At 43.5% G+C, this 20,374-nt stretch overlaps 2 protein-coding genes across 5 annotated transcripts in view; one reads left to right on the forward strand and one right to left on the reverse strand.

The window, feature by feature from the left end:
- The window catches only part of DNAI1 (dynein axonemal intermediate chain 1), a 134,750-nt gene extending 130,427 nt beyond the window's left edge, over positions 1–4,323 (reverse strand). For both annotated transcript variants that reach the window (XM_042831196.1, XM_042831195.1), the window contains exon 1: positions 4,257–4,323. In XM_042831196.1, coding sequence (XP_042687130.1) covers positions 4,257–4,289 — 33 coding nt within the window. In that variant the 5' untranslated portion in view covers positions 4,290–4,323. The remainder of the gene's footprint in view (positions 1–4,256) is intronic.
- A 350-nt stretch (positions 4,324–4,673) lies between these two features.
- FAM219A (family with sequence similarity 219 member A) overlaps positions 4,674–20,374 on the forward strand; it is a 90,245-nt gene continuing 74,544 nt past the window's right edge. For 2 of the 3 annotated variants that reach the window (XM_042831211.1, XM_042831212.1), the window contains exon 1: positions 4,674–4,750. In XM_042831211.1, coding sequence (XP_042687145.1) covers positions 4,691–4,750 — 60 coding nt within the window. In that variant the 5' untranslated portion in view covers positions 4,674–4,690. The remainder of the gene's footprint in view (positions 4,751–20,374) is intronic. The other variant, XM_042831213.1, reaches the window with a different exon arrangement.

Genomic DNA, 20,374 nt, shown 5'->3' on the forward strand with positions numbered 1-20,374 from the left:
AAATTATGCTGAGTAGAAAAAACATCGTCTCATAGGCAAGTAGCTGGCTTGTTTCCTGCCTCACTATGAACATTAGCAGAGAGTAGGCGTGTGTCTGAGATAGAAGTGCATTTATTTTCAAAACAGATTTTCTTGGCAAGAATTGAGATCTAGACCTTGACTCACCAGTTAATTTTATAGTAGCCACCAGGCCACAGTAAATACAAATCAGGCCCTGACAGTGCAGCGAGTGGTGCAGAGGCACAGCCATCCCTGCCATGACTCTCACTGCCCCTGTGACATGGGCTTGCTTTTAAATCGGTGGAAATGAGACAGAAGATTCTGGACTGCAAAGCCAAGTCGTGATCCACACAATTCCTCCAAGGCAAGAAAATTCTTGTAGATGAAAGTACGTGAAACAGCAGTCGTATTTAACAAGCACAAGGCAAACGTAGGCAAGGAAATACAGGGCAGGTTAAAATGATTTTCTCTTCACTTATGGTAATGAAAGTTATGTGAGAAGCCAAAAATCCAGACTTTAAACAGTTCATGATGTTTCAAGCACATTAAAATGAACCAAACGCCTTTTCAGAACATTAATTAAGCTTTTCAAATAACATGTGAATGAAAATCTAGACATTCAAAAATCCTTGAGATAAAGGTTACTGAAAATGATTGAAAATGCTTATACAGAAATTCTAAAGCTAAGAGAAACTGGAATTCAGTGCAAAATATTTAACCCCAAGTTTAGTTTATATCCTTATTATTATCACTGGGTTTTACAATCTTGCATAAACATCTTTATTATCAAGGGCTGAATGCAGTCTTTGGTTCTGAATTCCAGTACTTTGTGAACTTTTTAAAGCCTTTGTAACTCAACAACTGTACTTCTTAGTAGAAGCATTACAAAAGTTACAGTGATCCTCTCTCTTGCTTTTTTCAGCCCCAAAGCCCAGAAGCCCTATAACCAGACGTGCAGAAAAAAAAATGAAATGGGTCCAAAGACATCAAGCCTATGAAGAACCACTTAGGTAATGGTTCTTAGTCCTCAGCTGCAGGAGCTGGCAGGTCCAATCTACCTCTGCTACCTTCAGCTGACTCAAGCTTCATGAATTGTATAGGTCTATGCAAACTATATACAGTCACTGTGTAGACAAACTGTAGTACAGATCAGTCGCTCTTGGCTAAACAGAAGTTACTTGGCCATAAAGAGGACTACATGAGGAAAGACAAGCAATGGTTTCTGCTCCTTTGTTGTTGCATGTACCCTGAAAGAGCTGCTGCCCTCAGATCACTGAAGCTTGTCTGGGGATTCCAGATACCATCTCACAGCTTTGAATACTTTCATCTGTCCCTCTTTCAGCTTCACCTTTCCTTGTCAGTTACAGTTTGCTAGCAGACACTCTGGATTGAGGAAGCAGGCTGCTTGTTCTGGGTCACTTCAGGATTACCTATGCTAATCCCTTTTTTACCCCTTGGAGATCAAATAATGTTGGGACTGATCAAAATCTATTAAGGAAAAGGTTTTACCTGCCAAATTGCCTCCTGATTTTAAGTCAAACACCTTGATACTACAGCAGTACATGAGATACAGGAGTGAAGGTACCTGAGCCCTTCCTCCCGCAAGGTGGAGTATGTGGGCAGCCTGCCATGCCAATGCAAAGCCTGAAGCATGCAGTAAGATCAATGGATGTACACTCACCCATACTGCTGACCCCAGAGCAGGGTTAGGTCCTTATCAGTTCAGAGACAATCTAATTTCATTGCCTGAACTGAGAGACCAAAGAGTAAAACAAAAAGAAACTGACAAAAGCTATGTACAATATGCTTTTTTTTTTTTTTTTTTTTAAATTTTTAAAAACAGATTTCTACATGCTAGTTCTGTCTTTGAAAGGATCTCAGTGTGGGAACATCTCATGTGCACTAAAACCTGACCCACAAGGGAACTCCATGCTGTTATAGCTCTGACGTGGCATGACATAATACCGCCTGGAAATCTGCTGCGATCTCACAGAACATAACATTGCGGTTGCACAGTGTGGGGTGCACAATCATAGCATGGCTGAGGTTGAAGGGGACCTTAAAGATCATCCAGTTCCAACTCCTATTTGTAGGCACTAAGTCAGGTTGCCCAGGGTGCCATCCATGCCAGCTCTGAATGCCTCCAAAGGATGGGGCACCCACAGCTTTTCGGAGCAACCTGTTTCAGTGCCTCACCTTTACCTCTGAGTAAAGAGTTTTCTCCTAACATCCAACCTAAGTTTCCTCTCTTTTAGTTTAAATTAATTCCTCCTTGTTCTAGCACTATTAGAATGTGTAAAAATTCAATCTCCCTCCTGCTTATAAGAATCACAGAATCACAGAATTGTAGGGGTTGGAAGGGACCTCCAGAGATCATCGAGTCCAACCCCCTGCCAAAGCAGGTTCCCTACAGCAGGTCGCACAGGTCGGCATCCAGGCAGGTCTGGAACATCTCCAGAGAAGGAGACTCCACCACCTCCCTGGGCAGCCTGTTCCAGTGCTCCGTCACCTCACTGTAAAGAAGTTCTTGCGCACATTTGTGTGGAACTTCCTATGCTGCAGCTTATGTCCATCTCCCCTTGTCCTGTCTCCACGTACCACTGAAAAGAGACTGGCCTCACTGGCCTTGGCAAAGGATCATTTGGTGAAGTTTTTAAAGGGGTCGACAACCGCACCAAGGAGGTGGTTGCTATCAAGATTATTGATCTGGAGGAGGCTGAGAATGAAATTGAGGACATTCAGCGAGAGATTACACTGCTTAGCCAGTGTGACAGTCCCTACATCACCCAGTATTATGGCTCCTACATGAAGGGCACCAAGCTGTGGGCAATCATGGAGTACCTGGGAGGAGGTTCAGCCTTGGATTTGCTAAAGCCAGGGCCCTTGGAAGAGACTTACATAAGCTTTCTTCAAGCTGGAAGACCATAGTGAGGTCTTCCCAGAGCCTTCTCCTCTCCTGTTTAGACAAGGGCAGCTCTCTCAATCTTTCTTCATAGGACAGGTGCTCCAGCCCTCAGATCATCTTCATGGCCTCCCTCTGGATCCACTCCAACAGCTCTGCATTCTTGCTGTACTGGTGGCCCCAGATCTAGATGCAGTACTCCAGATGGGGCCTCATGAGAGCAGAGTAGAGGGGAGCAATCACCTCCCTCTCCCTGCTGGCTACTCCTTTTTTGATGCAATTCAGGATATTGTTGGCCTTCCGGCCCACAAGCACACACTGCTGGCTCATGTCCAGCTTTTCATTCATTTGGGCCCTCAAGTCTTTCTCCACAGGGCTGCTCACAGTGTGTTCTTCTTCCAGTCTGTATTCATATCTGAGATTGTGCCAACCCAAGTGCAACTCATTGCATTTGGCCTTGTTGAATCCCTTTAGCTACTCATGGGTCCACTTTTTGGCCCTGCTCAGGACCCTCTGGATGGTGGTCTTTTCTTTTGTTTTGTCAACTGCACCACTCAGCTTGGTACCATCAACAAACTTGCTGAGTACACTCAATCCCATGGCCATTAGCAAAGATGCTGAAGAGCACCAACCACAAGATGAACCCCAGGGGGACACCACTCGTTCCACCTGTACATTGAGCCAATGGCCTCTTGCTGTGACCATCCTTTATCCACTAAATAGACCACCCTTCAAATCTCTCCAGTTTGGAGATAAGAAGGTGGCAGGGGACCACGTCAAAGGCTTTGCACAAGTCCAGGTAGACCACATCAGTTGCCTTTGTCCACTGATGCCATCACCTCATCACTGAAAGCCACCAGACAGGCCAGCCATGACCTTCCCTTAGGGATGCTGTGATGGCTGTCTCAGATCACCTCCTTGAATGAAGAGATTGGCAATACACAGAAATACCAGTGAAAGTGCAGGTGTCAGAGAGATGATGAAGGGCCCATCCTCTGAGAGAGACCTGGGCCTGTAGAAGAGAAGGCTGAGGGGGGATCTGTTCATAAATATCTAAAGTGTGAGTGTCCAGAGGACGGGGCTGGGCTCGTTTTGGTGGTGCCCAGTGACAGGACAGGGACAACGGGCACACACAGGAAGTTCCCTAGGAACAGTGAGGGTGACATGGCACAGGAACGGGCTGCCCTGGCTGTGGAGTCTCCATCTCTGGAGACAGTCAAACCCACCTGCGTGCTTTCTACCGCACCCCAGTGTAGGGAACCTGCGGTAGCGGTCAGCAGTGATGTCACCGCTGCGCCATCCCACGCGAGGCCGCGCCGCCGAGCTACGAATCCCCCCGTGGACAGGCCCTTACCTGCCGCTGCCTGTCGCCCGCCTTGGCCGGCATAGCTCTGCGCACGGCTGCGCCTCACGACCACCACGCGCCTCTAACCGCCGCCGGCTGACCGGAAGTTGATAGCGGCAGCCATGGCAACGCGGGACCGTTTCCAACCTTTCCCCGCTCCTGGAGACGCGGAGCGGTTACGTTCCGGAGGGCGGGGCCGGGCCCGGATGCTCTCGTCCCGGGGCCACGCCTCTTCGAATATGCAAAGACGAGGGCGGGGCGTCGGAGCCGGACCCGGAAGCTGTGCGGCTGAGTCACCGCGGCAGCGAGCGGCGGCGGCGATGAGGCAGCAGCCGCGCAGGGCGGCGGCGGCGGCAGTATCGGCAGCGGCAGCATCCTGAGGAGCCGAGCAGCCCGGCAGCGCGAGGAGCCCCGCGACCTTCCCGCCCGCCCCCGCCGCCACCATGATGGAGGAGATAGACCGGTTCCAGGTGCCCGCCGTGCGCGCCGAGATGCAGCCGCTGGTGAGGGGCGGGCGGGGCCGCGCCGTGCCCGGGAGCCGCCGCCGCTTCGACTCAATGCGAGGGGGTGGGAACCGGCAGCGGAGGGGGGTGGGGGGGGCCCGGCAGTGCCGGGGGGGCCGTTATGTAACGGCCGTACCTCAGCGGCCGGCCGGGCGGGTGCTGCTGTGTCACGGCGGGGGGTGAGGGAACGGCGGGGAGGAGCGCTCCGTCGGGAGAGCTGCGCTCGCGTAAAGTTGGGCATCTCAAAATAAAGCCTGTGCGGGTGTGAGTTGGTTTTATTTTTATTTTATTTTTCCTCACGCCGAGGGATGTCTTTGTGCTGGGTGGTTTTGTTTTTTTTTCGTTTTCTTTTTTTTTTGTTGGTTTTTTTTTTCTCTTTCATTCCGGGATGTTCTGCGCGTTGATTGTGCTCAGGCGGTGAGCGAGCGGCGGAGACATTGGCACAATGGGTGCCTGCGCCTCGGGGAAACGCCGCTCCGCGCCTGGAGGGCTCGCTGTGCTGTGTGCTGTCCTGTGCTTTCCACCCACACCCCCCCGCACCGCCGGGATGCTGATTCCCTTTGGCACCTGGATGAGCCAATTCCATCCTTGTGGTGCGGGATGGGATGTTTGGAGAGCTGAAAGAGCCTTCAGGAGATACGTGTGCACATCCTCCTGATAGCAGGTGGGGGTGGGTCACTAGCAGGTCGGAATTAGCGTTTAGGATGCTTTCTGAGGCTGCTGAAACATCGGAGTGCTGGCAGCTTGGTGTTGGTGTATCTTGGTCTCTTGTTGCAGCTAAGCACCGTGCCTTTGTGCACAAAGCAAGTGCCTTGTGAACAGAAGGACCCTTCCTGTGAAGGTCTACAAACTTCTGACTGCTAAGAAAAATGCATTCCTTGTAGTAGGACTTGACACGTTTTGAATGTATTTTTAGTTTTGTTTCTTTTTGTGCTTATTGTTTGGTTCTTTAGCTGTAGCTTTCATGGCAGGGAAGAAAACTGTGCAAAGTGGGCTTGCTGCATGCCCTACTTTGTTCAGTAGAAGCAGAAGATATGGCAAGGCTGCTCCTTATTATTCCTGTTGCTGTGACGGTGAGAAGCTTTGGTAAATCTGCTGGCAGGCCAAAACAAAAACAACAAAAACAAACCAAAAAAAAAACAACAACCTACAAGCAGAGAAACAAACAAATGAGAAAAACACCTCTTAAACATTTTCTAAAACATTTGCAATTTTCTACATCCAGCAAAAACAGGAGAAGGTAGGATGGCATATCATGCATCAGTGATGGTAAGTTTAACTACGTTTCCTTCCCTTCTTCGGCAATCAACAATTTGGAAAATGCCACAAAGAGATTTTACATATTTTTAGAAATTACTCTAAAGCCACATTCAAACAGGTTTTCTTCCTGTTCTTCAGAATTTCAATTGACTTCTAATTAATGGTGCTTATAGTGAAAACTGATGTATGTGATGGTCAGCTGCAGTGAGTGGGTGCTGTGAGATTCTTCCATGTGCCTGGAAATGCTGGCAGTAGCCTCAGACATGTGACATACAAAGCATTTTCTGCTTCATAGCTCCTGGGTGGTACCTTGCAAGTAAGGATTGTTTCTTGTGAGAAACAGGAAGTTTGGAATTTGGCTGTAGTTTGCTATAGTAGTTTGCTTGGGCAACTGAGCTCTGCCCATGCTGCTGCTTCATTGTATGGTGGTTACTTCTTATGCCATTCCTCTTTATGCTTTAAACTACAAAGTAACCTCTGCATCTCAGTCCAATTTAAAGGATGAAGATGTCTGATGGTATTTTCTGCATCTAAAGGGTTCAAGTAGAGCTAGTTTTCCAGATCTGACCTGAAAGCCAGGTTTCTTCAGAATTAGGAAATATATACAGCTGGTAAATGCTTAGGGAAAACTGTGTTTGAATATAGTCTGAAGCCTTTCCAAGCCCATGGAATGTCCAAACCTTCCCCTGATACGTTATTGATCGGGGTGACAGTGTTGATAAATTTGGTGAAAACATTTCCACATTTTTTACTGTTTGGTTCTTTAGCTTCTAGCATTTGCACTGGGGAAGAAACCCATCTATTCAAGCTGATGTGCACTTATCGCATACCCTACTTGTTGAGTGTATCTTTGTCAAGCAAAGGCACAGTGTCCTTCCTGGGAGATGCTCAGAAGTCTTCTGGGCAGCTGTCTTTAGGGGTCTCTGCTCAAGGTGAGGCTTGGGTCAGGTGGCCTCCAGAGGTCCTGGAGTCTCAACCTCAGTCTCTGCAGTTCCCCTGACCTTCCTTCAGTTGCAGTGATGTGAAGCTATGAAGCAGTCATTCCCTTCCCCCTTTTCAGTTTGTCTGAATAAGCACTGCTGAGTCACACAAATTGTCTTGATTCTGCTTCAGTCCTACAAATGTTTTATGGGAAGTGCTGTACTCTAATGCCAACCTGAGGAAAAGTGCAGTGCAGGTCTTAATGAGGCAGAGTTGTTGCAGATAGATGGGCAGGACGGCTGACAGACCCTGACTAAATGTTGCTAGTTCATAGGATCAGGTCATGCCCAGTGTTTCACATCTTTGCAAGACAGATTACTCTGCATATTTTGATTTTGTCGTACTACATTCCGTGAGAATAGGATGGTCCTGATTCCAGATTTCTGTCTTGGAGGCTGGTGGCTCTTGGCTTCCACCTCCAAAACAGCTGTGTCTTCAAATTAACAGAAATTAATATACCTGGGGTCTTGTTTACTTCTAACACTTCAGTATCACGTCTGATCTATCGTCATGATGTAAGCTCAGCTGTGGAAACTTTGTTCCAATTATTTTCTCTTTCACAGAATCACCAAGGTTACAAAAGACCTCCAAGGTGATCCACTCCAGCCATCCATCTACCACCAGTATTTTTCCACTAAACCATGTCCCTTAATACAACGTCTAAACATTTCTTGAATACAGATCTGATCTCTGTCTGGTCACAATCCTTCTGTGCTCACAAAAAAGAGCTCCCCAGTAGCTGCTGGGTAGCAAGTTATTTTCAGATAAGAACAGTTTCCAGCATGGCTGAGATGTGTAATGTGGTGAGGCCTCAAACTCAGTATTTCTGCAGCACTCACACAGTGAGGATGATGTGGAGGAAGAGCATTAAAGAGCTCTGAAATAGGAATGAGGAAGCCTGGAATTATTTGTAGGCCTACCTTACATGATTTCCTTGTGATTTTATAAGCGCTTTGTGTGCTGTAGGCTAAACTCTTGCAAAATGCTTATTCTTCTTGTTAAAATGAAATGTACTGAGCAAAGTGCAGTGGGATTACATGTTGGATTCTGCTATGTGGAGACCTTCCCAAACTGGCTGGTGTATGATAGCAAACTGATGGTACTGGATTGGACATCACTCTTGCAGTTGCTGTTCTTAGCATGAAAACACAAGAAGAGTAAAAGTGCAAAAGGGCATCACTATGACTTTTCCTTAAAGTAAGCACCTGCCAAAGCACAGCAGCTTCAGAAGAGATTTTCTGCCAACTGCTGAGACTTTGGCTTCGTTTGTAAAAATGGTACCTGAAAGACAATATTTTAATTTCCCAGTTCTCTTGAAATCTCCCAGTTCACTTGGAAAATGGAACCTCTCTTCAGACAAATTGGGCTAATGGTTCTTATATGTTGTTCTGAACTGTTATGGCCTGGTTGGTTTCCTGGGCTGGCAGCTTGAGTTCTGATTACTGACGTAACCAAAGGATTTTTATTAACCACATCCTGCAGCAACACTGTTGGCTTTCCAACCAAAATGCCAAATCTGTGCTGATCCTGGAGGTGTAAAATTTCCAGGACATTTAAAGATAGAGAAATTGTGTTTCTACATTGTATTTTTTTTCCCCTGAAAATCCAAACCAAAAGCAGAAAAGAAAAGAATTGTCCAATTTTTTTTTTTTAATTCTTAATTTTTCAAGAATGAGCTATAATTTTAGCCGACAGATATTCAGTGTTTCATGTCCTTATTAAATGTGTTCTCAGTTTTTGGTAATATTGACTATCTCTTGCCAGGGAAGTTATGCTGTGTATTAAGGTCTTTTTTTTTTTTTTCCAGCTGGAAATAGAAAAGCAAGAGTTACTAATAAGCAAAATGAAAGGTTATACCTGTAGGGCTTAGAAATAGTATGCTAATGTAACATTAGGTCTCCAGTGCAGCTAGACAAGAAACTCATCTGTCTAGAAGGAAAAGCCTTCTAAAATGAAAATGTCATTCCTATGTATATTCACTGTAACGTAGCCAGGGGCTTACACAGCTATATGTTTTGTAAATGCCTGCAGTACGTGATGCTTATAATGGCCCATTACTACGAGTCCTGAAATAGAAATATTCCAGAGGAGCTGCTTTTAGTTACGCAACCTGTTTTGATGTGCTGCAGTGTCATTTATAGCAGTAGTTTTAAAAACAATCTCCCTGAGTACTTTTGTTCCATTGTGGTTGTTCCCACGTATTGTATCAGGCCTTTAGTGCGTAGGTATAGGACCAATTTCGTTCTTCCCCCAAGCCAAGGTAAAACTGGAGCAGTCATTCTAGCGCTGGCTCTCAGGAGGCTGCTATGAGGGTGACCTGTTGGGGTGCAGGAGCTCTGACTCTCTGGGCTTCTTCTTTTCCATTGCTTTGCACAAACTTTCAAATGCAGTTGTTCTGTCAGTCAGGCTGGGAGATCCTTTTCTGAGTGAAGTGTTAAAAGAGAGGTGCTTTGAACTTAACTGAGAATTAAACTTGCACAATCTCTTGGGATTCTTCCATATCTCCCAGGAGCTCATTATCTGTAGCTTGATATTAATATCTATTGTGACACCATCTTCTGGTGCAGAAATTGCTGTATATTCTCTCAGCCAGTAGTAATGTCAGGTCAGTAAGGAATCAGTCAAGATGAGCACAATTCCACGGCAAGAGAGGAAATGCCTTTACTTCTGCAGCTTTCATCCAAAGAAAGCTCTCAGCTCACCACGGGGCTGTAGAGCGCGTGTGTCCTTGCTGGATCCGTGTCGTCCTTGCTGTCAAACTGAAGACTGAACTTGAGAAGAAGAGATGAGGGGACCTCATCAGTGCCTTTGCTGTGGGTAGGAGGTGAAGTGGGGAGCTGGCTGAAGGCACAGCTGGGAGTCAGTCAGTCACAGTGGTGTGCCTGTTTTCTTCCAGACATTTTAAGACCTTGGCTGGAGCAATTGTCTTTCTGCTTCTATGCAGATCAATTTCCTGTCACTTTCCACAGTCACTCTGTCAAAATGTGTCTACACTTTCCCCTCGTGTTGCACACACCATGCATCTTCTGTGAAGCTTTGCATCATTTTGGTTATAAGGTTCCAGCAGAATTATTCTGTACCTGTCACTGAAATTGACGTCTTAGTAGATGCAGCCACTCGCAACTAGTAAATCAATCAGTTCCAGCTCTAACCCTGTGTAGACTTCCTGACCATTATTCTTTCTGAGATTTAAATTGTAATCTTATTTGGTGAATGGTGCCCCTTTTTGAGCATACAGTAAAAAGCAACCATTTTCTTCTCAGCTTTGACCCTGGAGACAGTGAGCTGCAGTAAATGAAATTGTAGGTGGAAATTTTCTTCAGTTTTGAAGAGAAGAAACTTCTGGGGAATCTGCTTGGCTTTAGGAAATATCCACCATCAATTCACAGGATTGCAAATCTCATTGCTTCTTTGGGAAGAAGTGCTCTCTTAAGTACATTTGGCATATTCTGGTATGTCTTCATTGCTTTTACTAAATGAGTGGCAAAGGCCTCTTAGTTGTGGACTAAGATAAGTTTGTCATTTTCAGTAGTAAAGCTGAGGGTCAGAAGCACTGGAGAAGACCACTGACACTCTTAAAGACACGTTAGAGAAATGCAGTTTCTTCACCCTACTGTGCAAGACCTTATTTGCTGTCCCAAAGGGAAAATGGAGAGCATTTTTTCTTATGTCTTAAAGCTGTTCAGTAGTACTGGCTAGCTGTCTAGTGAAGATGTGTCTTCTGCCTGCAAGCAGATTATTTTGCTAGAGCATTTTACAGTTCTTCCCTGAGCTTAGTAAGTTCCACTGCGTATCTGCATCTTTATTGCAGAGGTTCTCAAGCTATCTGTCTGGAGTTGGTGGACAAAACACCTAACAAAGCTGTAAGGTAGGTCAAGTCCTCAGACAATAGCTGCCACGTAACTGGTGTTGAAAGCAGCACTATGTGCCTGCTGCACCACAGCCTTTAGATTTGGTGTGATGCAGGGAAGAACATTGTCCTAGACTTTCTCATCATTTATCTGGAAATCACCTTGCTTGCACACCTCTCTGAGGTTCTTACAGAAAAGGATGTTTTATCTTTTCTGTCTTGCTTTTGTTTTTTGGTGTTCAGACCATCAGACAGGAATCCTTTCTGCATGAGCATGATACAATGTCTTGTCTCATGCTTGTCTGACACTGTTCCTCTTGGTATCTTTTCAGTATCCTTCTTGATAAGATTCATTAATACAAGCAGCTGACCTTTTGGGTCTGTAGTGTTCAGTCTAATAAATCCTACAGACAGTCTCTTTTCCTAAGAATCCAGCACAGCAGTGGTGTTCTAATGGTCATCATTTCTCTCTGTCTTATGCATTTTACTGATTACATGGGAATGTAGGTTGGTGATTTAGTATACTTGTGTTCTAATAAATTAATGATTTACTATGTCTTGTCTGAGGTTTTGTTTGGCTGCAGCCCTCAATGTAAGCAAATCTCTGTCTTGGTGTCAAAGACAAGACCTTTCTGTGTTTTGAGCCAAGCTAGTTCCAGGAACACAGCTTCTTGGAGCATCTCAGAGCATGCAGGTTTGATTTCTGTTAAAGGAGGAGATTAGGGGATTCAGATCCACTCCTGTGTAGTCTACAATCTCTCCTGAATTGCTAGCTGAGTTCTTGACAGATATGGTTATTGCTGTCTTGCTCTGATATGGTGTGAGATGATCTTTGAGGTCTTAAAATTGTTCCTGATGTCTACAGAAGCTGGACATCCAAGGAACTGTCTGAACAGACTGACCTGAGAAACAGAAGAGCAGTCTGCATTGCACAGAATGCTTTAATTGAGAAAAAAAAAGTAGAAATGTTCCTTCATTGCTTGTAGAGCTTTTGCCTTGCCGGATCATGTGACTGATGCTTCTAAAAACAATGCACTCTTGTGTGAGAAAACATGATTTTCTTGTCATCCACATGCATGTGATGCAAATAGAAGAAACACTGTCTTTAATGGCTGAAGCATTTTCTCCAGCTGAGCACCACAAACACAGGGCTTCTGCAGATGTCACTGTTGGCTGGGGCAGAGAGAGGGGCCCATGGTGATCACACTGGTGGAGTGCAGGTTCACCCCTAGTGAAATGGCTTGTTTGTAATAGGGGTCTTGGGTGTGGAGCAACGCATAGTGTTCCTGTGACAATATCTTGAGACAAACTGTGCAATAGGGGAATTAGGTGTACTCTAATCTTGAGATCTTGTGATTTAAGCCGAGATTAACAAAAGTCTATCAAGAGTGGAAGTGAAGAAGTTTTTATATGGCTGCACAAGTGACAAATGTGTAACAAATATTTAACAGGATCCAACTGGTACAGAAGCAGCAGGAAAAGCTTATTTTAAGTTTAGGATTCCTGACCTCTAGACAGTCTTGAGCAGAATTGTGAGATAATACAGGGAAGGATTTAACCTTTGCTCCTTCTCCCCACCAACCTCTTTCAGGCTGGTAGTCTGTCTAGATCTCTGGAATCTTCCTTCCTCTTTATATAAGGAAATAACTTTGAATAGCGATCCCAACAATTGCTGCTAGAATGGCATCTTTGCAGCTTTAAAGATGGAAGTCACCGATCCTGTGTGAAAAAACTGCACTTCACATAGGGTTGCTTATACCTGATAAACCTTGGAGAAACTGCTAGCTAATGTGATCCACTTTCCATAAATCTGTTTGTCAGAAGTAGAGTTTAGATACAGTTTTTGTTACTACCCTAAAATTGAGGGGATTGTATACGACATGGGAAGTACAACACTTCCTGAAAATATGTTATGACATTTGCACTAACATTTATCTGCCAGAAGTTGCTACTTTGGGTTGTTGATGCAGAGCCTGAGGGTATCATCTAGTATTCTTTAAAGCACTAATGATTTCTCTGTTGCTCCAGTGGGGTAAAAAGATACACTATTCCTTTTTGACTATTCCAGCAGAGCCTAACTGTTCAGTGGATATGCTTTAGCCAACGTGCCACAAAAGTTTCTTCATGATACAAGAATATCTTGTAGCTCCTGAAAAAAAATAGGGCAAAGTCATTGTGAAAACAACTGAGATGATCCATGCTGTGCATGTAAGAATTATTATAAAGAGATTATCTGGTTATGGGAGAATGCTTCATTTGGATTATTTCACCACATGTAATTTATAATCCATGCCTTCACAAAAAAAAGTTTCCTTGTGCTGCAGTGGCATGTGTTAGATGAGCTATTACTAGCAGTAAGGTTCTGTATTTGCAACATTGAATTTTTTTAAGATTAAGCTCTGAATTTGAGGAAAAAGTTATTCAGGTAGGAATCGAGCCAGCAAAAAAAAAAAGAAAGTGTGTCCCAGTAGGTTTACTGGTAGAACACTTAAGGAATCTGCAGATGCTTTTGTTTTGATTTGCAGAGGTGTGAAGTTTGCTGCTTGCTTTGTGGCTGTAGGCCGTACTTGGTTTGACAGTGTAGTATGTATGTGTACATATGTGTTCACATATGTGTTTATGTACTTAAACACTGCTCAGTAACTAGGACTCTGCTAGTTGATCAGTCTAGGTGTAAGAATGAGGGTGTATGTGCTGGTGTTGCCGAGAGACCAGGTCTGTTTTCAACTCTGCTCTGTAAACTAGGAGTCTGTGATAGATGTAGATTTGAACAGTACCAAAGATTCCCCTTCTTTGTCCACAACATTAATGCTTAGGGCAGTATTTAGTACAACGTTCCTGTATGGCAGGGCTGACTGGAGGGGCTAGCGGCTAATACCACAGCAAAAGCATGCCTGGAGAGACTCAAAATGCTTATGCTGACATGAGAGATATGAGTTTGATGGTGATTTACTTCACTTACATTTCTGTGGCTCTGTGATTCCGTATGAGAAAAAAGTATTGTTTTTTTGTTTTTTTGGTTTTTTTTGTTAGGCCATGGCAGTTCGACAATGGCTGTGATGCTGAGTGACGATGGATGATTTTGCTGTGATGGAGAGGGAAACCCATCTTAAGCCTTTTTTTTTTTTTTTTTTTTTTTTTTTTTTTTGGAAGCTTAGAAGCTTCCAAATCTGCACCTGGCTATGAATTTATTCTTGACTGCACTAAGTCCTGTTATCTCAAGCAACCACTCTTAATCATTTTGAGGGTCAAACACTTCACTTTGATTTCTGTGTTGTCTTTTGTGAAACAGTACAGAATTATAGCATATGCTGTGAGTTTTTAATAGGTTCATAGGAACACAAAATCAAGTTCTGATGCGCTTCCTTGATGCTTCTTTCAGGGCCAGTTGCTTTGTGATGCTGGGTTTGTTGGGTTTTGTTGTGGTTTTTTTTTTTCCATTTGTTTGTTTTGGGGGGGATGGGAGATTTCCAAATGACCAATGAAGTCCAGTTTATTTTATTAATAAGTCATGGGAGAAACAAGATGCTTCTTACTGCAAGGATTCTCCATTGGCATGGGGGCTGGCAGATACCAAGGAAGAACCTGCTGGGAGACTCTGCATAAATTAGAAACTCATTAACACCACAGGGAATTACTAGCAGTCCACAGCAATAGTGATAAGGTCTTCATACCTGACTTATGGGAGGGCTGGAAGTCATGGGCAAGACAGGCCCAATACATAACACTCCATGCATGGCCTTGTGAAGTGCGTTAGACCTTCGCTAAGATTTTATTTCTTTGTTATTGCAAACCTGTTATTTGGTTTAGCAAGCTGGAGTTGGTTGCTCTTGTTATCCAAAATTGTACTTCTTTGTCTTTTCCCAGTTTTCCAGGTAAGTTTTACTGACCCTGAGATGATATCTCATGTGCCAAGACTGCTGTCTGAGCTAGTTTTGTTCTAGGTCAACTGGTGCAAGCAGTGAGCACATATAGTGCTCTAAATCAGACCAAACTGATGAGTTTTCAGTCTTGAAGAAAGGTGCGTCATCCACATCCTCTGTTCATTTGTCCCCATCTGGAAGAAAAGATTGTGCTGTGGTCACTTTGAGTGCTGGCACATGGCACGGTGCACAGCTTCCTCTGGCAGAGCAAGGGGCACCTCACGGTTATAGCTAATATAGTGTAAAAAGCACCTGTGATTCAGATTCAGATTAGACCTGCTCTCTATGTGCTGACAGTTCAAGTTAGAGACTTTTCTTGAAGGTTAGAGCAACCAGATGGATGTCTTCTGAAGCCTCAAAAGATACTTTTGTGTTACAAAAATTTCACACATGACTAGGAATGTGAAATCTTGGAGGAATTTTTGCTGCTGTGTTTTAACCACTTATTAAAGGTTCTGACTGAATTTGTCCTGATTTTGCCTGCTAGTGTTTACAGGTGTCTTGGTAATTCATCTACAGTTGTATAGAAAAAGGCTAATAAACCATTAGGGTTTATTAAAAATTGTTTTACTGCTTGCTGAAGTGTAGTAAGTGGTTCTGTAAATCTGGCCTTCCTTCAATTCTAGCAGAACACCTGGAAAACTACCAACCATGTCCAGGGGATGTTTCAACCTAATTAATGTCTTCTGGCTTGGGTTGCTGCTCTGAACTGTGCCTGGGTTTTTATCAAGAAGGAACAAAACCTTTCTTTAGAGAAGAGAGGTGTGCTGAGCAATGAGTGTACATCAGAAACTCTAAATGGAAAGAAAGGTGTCAATCTGGATGTAAGGACTGGTCACTGAGATCTTATCGTGAATGACACAGAGAATGATAGCTTCATCAGCTGTTACCCTGTGGTGTGCCTTTAGCACAACAAGTCTTGATATTACTTTACTCTGCAGGTGGTGGGCAATATTCAGAGCACCTGAAAGGCAGTCTTGTTTCCATTTGCACAAAGGTAGTGGGCTCTCAATAGAGCCAGTGTGTCCTCTACCATATAGAAGACCTACACCAATCTCTATACATCTCAAATTCAAAAGAACAAAACCTAGACAGTTAAAGTGGCTGCAGGTTTGAGGAGGTCATACCTCTGTGTCATGTGTTGGGAAGCAGTTTGTTACTGAGATGTGTGCCTTTCTTGTACTTCTTGTGACTTGTGCTCTGGAAAGCTTAAAGTGAGTATCAGGGGAGACCATCAGGTTGACTGATGCCTCAGGGACAGAGCAGCTGTTGGAAAAATCCCCTGATACATCAAGGAGGACCCTACAAGCATACAATTACAGTGAGTATGGGCAGGGGAATACGGGGTGCTGAAGGGATGTGCGAGGATATATGGATCGGTAGTATGTTAAATACAAGTGTTCAGGTCCCGTTTTCAGCCTTGAAAATGGGCTTTGAAAAGTGATGCACTGTCAGGATTGTACTGATGCACCTTTTTCTTCTGGAACACTCCAGTGTAAGTAAATCAATCACTCCAGCTGTCATTTCAGTGTACTTTCTTAAAGGAGCAAAATAGTGTTACCATAGATAGTTATTTCTGATAATGGCAGTTGGAGGATTTTTGAAAACATGGTCTTGTAGATTTGAGATCTGAGTGGGGAATGCTGATTAAATTCACTGTACTTTCGCCTACAGAAATAGAGCAAAGGAAGTGTCAGTGAAGGTCTGTTCAACAGGAGTTCCATAGACATGATAGATCAAAGCTGAGTTTCTTATGTTGTGGTTTAACCCTGGTAGGCAGCTCAGCACCACACACATACTTGCTCAATGCCTCCTGGTGGGATGGGACAGAAAACCAGAAAGGTAAAAGTGTGGGTTGAGATAAAAGACAGCTTACTAGGTAAAGCAGAAGATGTGCTTGTGGAAGCGAAATAAAATAAGGAATTAATTTGTTACTTCCTGTAGACAGGCAGACATTCAGCCACTCTTAGGAAAGCAGGGCTCCTGATATATAGCACTGCCTTCACATAGTGAAGTAAAGTATGGAACATGCTTTTGCCAGTTTGGATCAGCTATTCTGGCTCTATCCCCTCCCAGCTCCTTGTGCACCCCCAGCCTCCTTGCAGGCAGGGTATTGTGAGAAGCAGCATAGTCCTTTACTCTTGGTGAACATTACGCAACAGCAACCAAAACCAGGACATGACATCACCGTCTTCATCAAAGACCCGAAACACAGCATCATACAAAGAAAATCAACTCTATCCCAAAATCAGAACAGTTTGGAAACTGAGCAGTGCAGCTCTTTTCAGATTGCTATGATCATGTAAGTGCTGCTGTCTTACTGTCTTGCTTTGTCATAGATGTAGTTTCAGAGATTATGTAGTTGGCAGGCGGAGTCGATATGTAAACAAAATGTTATGTAGTTGGATGCTGGAAACTGCAACGCCCCCAGGAACTCCAATCAAATTTGGTGAATTCTTTGCAGGAAAGATACTGTGAATTAGTGAGGTAATGTTCTGCACATCTTTTTCTAGATACTTGCCATCACAGGAGAGCTGCTAACAACTGAACAGAGTTACACCTGTTGACAGTCAGGACTGGCTTGCTCTGCTCTTGCAAGTTATCACGTGTTGGTGACTGTCCTAACTTTCATCACTTTCTATATAGGCAGACAGCACTGGTCTCTTTTCTGGTGTTGATAAAGTTCTCCCAGTAGCTATTTTGATTGAGTGTTGAATGAAACTTTGTATTTCAGCTTTGCTCTCTCCTGTCCCTGAAGTCAAATTCAGAAATAAGAGGTAAAGGAGAAACCTGTACATTTGGTTTTGTTCCAAGCCTTAGTTGGTAGGTTTCTGAGAAGAACAGCATCCTTCCTTGAAAATTTGCATCACTACCAGATATGGAAGAAGAGCTGAGATTCCCACAGCTGCCAACAGAGAAAAAATTTACCTTACACAATCTTGTGGGTCATAGAATCCCAGTAACTTCTTGTGAATAGAAGAATGTGCTTGTAATTAGATACTACTTGGGCCACAGCGTCACTCCACTTTTCACTCTGCCTTAGATGGTATGTGCTGGCTCTGGTTTTGTGCTGATACTGTGCTGGATGCTGGATGTCTCTCTTCCAATAATACCTGTAGCGGCTGAGATAGGAGAAAAAAAGAGTCAGTGCAGCTATCTAAAAATGACTGCAAGACATCACTGGTAGCAAGAATGTACTTCATAGTACATTGGCTAGAGATATTAGTGCACAGACTTTGTGCAGCAAGGAAGCACATTTAGAAGTATAGTGGCTGGTCTTTAGCAGTGTCCTTGGCACATGGTTAAGTTGTGTTTACGTGACTGTAAACTTAGCTGTCCTGCGTCTCATATGGCATCGCTGCCTGCTTCTGTCACTTGTTCCACAGCATGTTATGTGGTTGATGTTGGGTGTTACAGTCAGAGATTAAAGTTATGGGCCATACAGGAAACATCTCAGGACAGTGACCAGATCCAGTGTCAGGCCATGTCTCATGCTGCATATTGAGTAACTCTTTTGCTCAAGCTTTAGAAATCAAATCCAGGTTGTTGGGTTAAATGTTGCTATTAAAGCAACTAGCAGGAGTTCTTCCTGATCTCTACAGAAACTGATCTTTGAATTCTGTGTCTTTGTCAAAGCTCATAGAAGGCCTTATACAGGTGTAGCTCTATTCTGTGGTCAGAATTCTAATTACTGCAGCACAACCAAAGGAGCAGCCTTCCCTGCACTGACTACCCCATGCACCTCAAATGCAAAGGGAGGTGGAAAAAACAGTATTCAGAGTGTGTTCTTGAGAAGCTTTTCCACAGCTCTTGCAGAATGCACCAATGGCTTAATGTGACATATTCTGTTTTTAATGTGAACGGATCCTTCTAGAATCCTAGTGTAATCTAGAGAACAAGATAGTGGCTCTCAGGATCTGATATTTAGATTGTAGAAATTAAACTGCATTACACAGTCCAGTGAACAGGAGCACAAACTGCCTCGTGGTTTTGTTGCAAGCTTGCCATCTGCCTAATTATCTAAGAGATATATATTGTGGCTCCTTTGCTACCCTCAAGCCTCTGACAAGTTCTAGTAAGCTGGAATACTTCAGTGAGTGCAGTGTACAGTCTTTTATTAACTGCTCCTCTGTTTTGGTGCACCAAAAAATAAAAATTACTGTCCTGAGCCACCCCAAAAGCATATGTACAGTACTTAGGGTGTAGGCAATGTGTTGTTACCAGCTGTTGCCAGCTGCTAAGAGTCTAATGATATCTGATCAGGCCATTTATTATAAACTCTTTGTCTACTTTGCTACTTGCAGCTGGAAGAACTTTATCTGGCCTTGCTGTAAGAAAATATTCTTTGGTAAAGGTAAAGAAATAGCATCTAAGCTCAATCCACCATGGCTGGAGAGTTCTAAAAACAAAACCATCTTTCTCAAGTCCTATGAACTTCTCTAGTAAGGAATCATAGAAAAGAAGGACAATTGAAGACAGGTAGCAGTAAAAGGTTCTAATTCTGGTATGTAGAAATATACTATATTACATGTATATGTATTATATGTAATATATTACATTATTATTATTATATACTATACATGGTATGTAGAAATTGGGTAAGAGCCAAAGATACCTATTGATAAGGCCAAGCAGTAATATTTTCTTTAAAGTGGAAGAGGCATTTGCCCGGACTTCCAGGAAGGAGGCTTAGTGTCTACCTGGGGTCATGTGTCACTGTGTTGTGAAAGCTGTCACCTTGATGTATTAGAAAAGCCCTGCTGTGGCATGCCAAACTTCTGTGGGCTCTTCTTTCAAAAAATTATTGCATAGAAAGCTCAGTAGACACATATTTTCCAGGGAAATACTGGAAGACAGTATAAAAACTTAAGGCCTTTTTCTCCAGAAGAACTGATTGTTCGTTATTGTCCATTGTAAATTTACATTTCTCATGCAGTGCTGGATTAAGAACATGATAATTTTTGTGGTGCTATACCACTGTATCTGCAAGTATCTTTGTCTAAATAACAAGATATGAAAGTTAGAAAAATAGCTCTTCCACCAAATAGCAGTACTTAAAAGTCAATTCTGTGTCAGCATGAAACCTTTGATTCAGTCGACTCAGTTAATATTGATTAAAATTGCAGTCACAATTAAGCCAGGGTCTGGTGACGGTGTCCTTTTGTTGCTATAGGCAACCAACTCATTGCAAACCTGCTGAATATTAGATTTAAATTTAATATTTCCATGGTCTTCTTGATAGAAACAAGATTTCTTCCCATAGGTGAGGAGAGCTCTGACAGCCCTGAGAGCACACAGAAGCCACGCTAACAAGATCAAGGATTTTGATTTCTGTTCTTGATTATTTTTTAATGCCTTTCCACTGTGGAACAGGTTTTCTGTTTAAGTTTCTTTCCTTTGCTTCCAGAGTCATAGGGACAAACACGTTAGAAACCATACAATGTTCAGCCTTCTCTTTGTTCAAAAAGCAAAGTTTGAGTTCACGCTTCAGCAGTGTTTTGGATTCTGGCTGGTCTCCCCATGGAGCTGCTGGCCACCTTCCTGAGAAACCAACAAGGAAACTCAGGACAAAACAACACTAAATGAAGAGATTGCATGTGTCAACTTTCA

The sequence above is a fragment of the Centrocercus urophasianus genome, unplaced genomic scaffold, assembly GCF_019232065.1.
Source record: "Centrocercus urophasianus isolate 14NV4802_14NV808 unplaced genomic scaffold, USGS_Curo_1.0 seq_35, whole genome shotgun sequence".
In the NCBI taxonomy this organism is placed as follows: domain Eukaryota; kingdom Metazoa; phylum Chordata; class Aves; order Galliformes; family Phasianidae; genus Centrocercus; species Centrocercus urophasianus.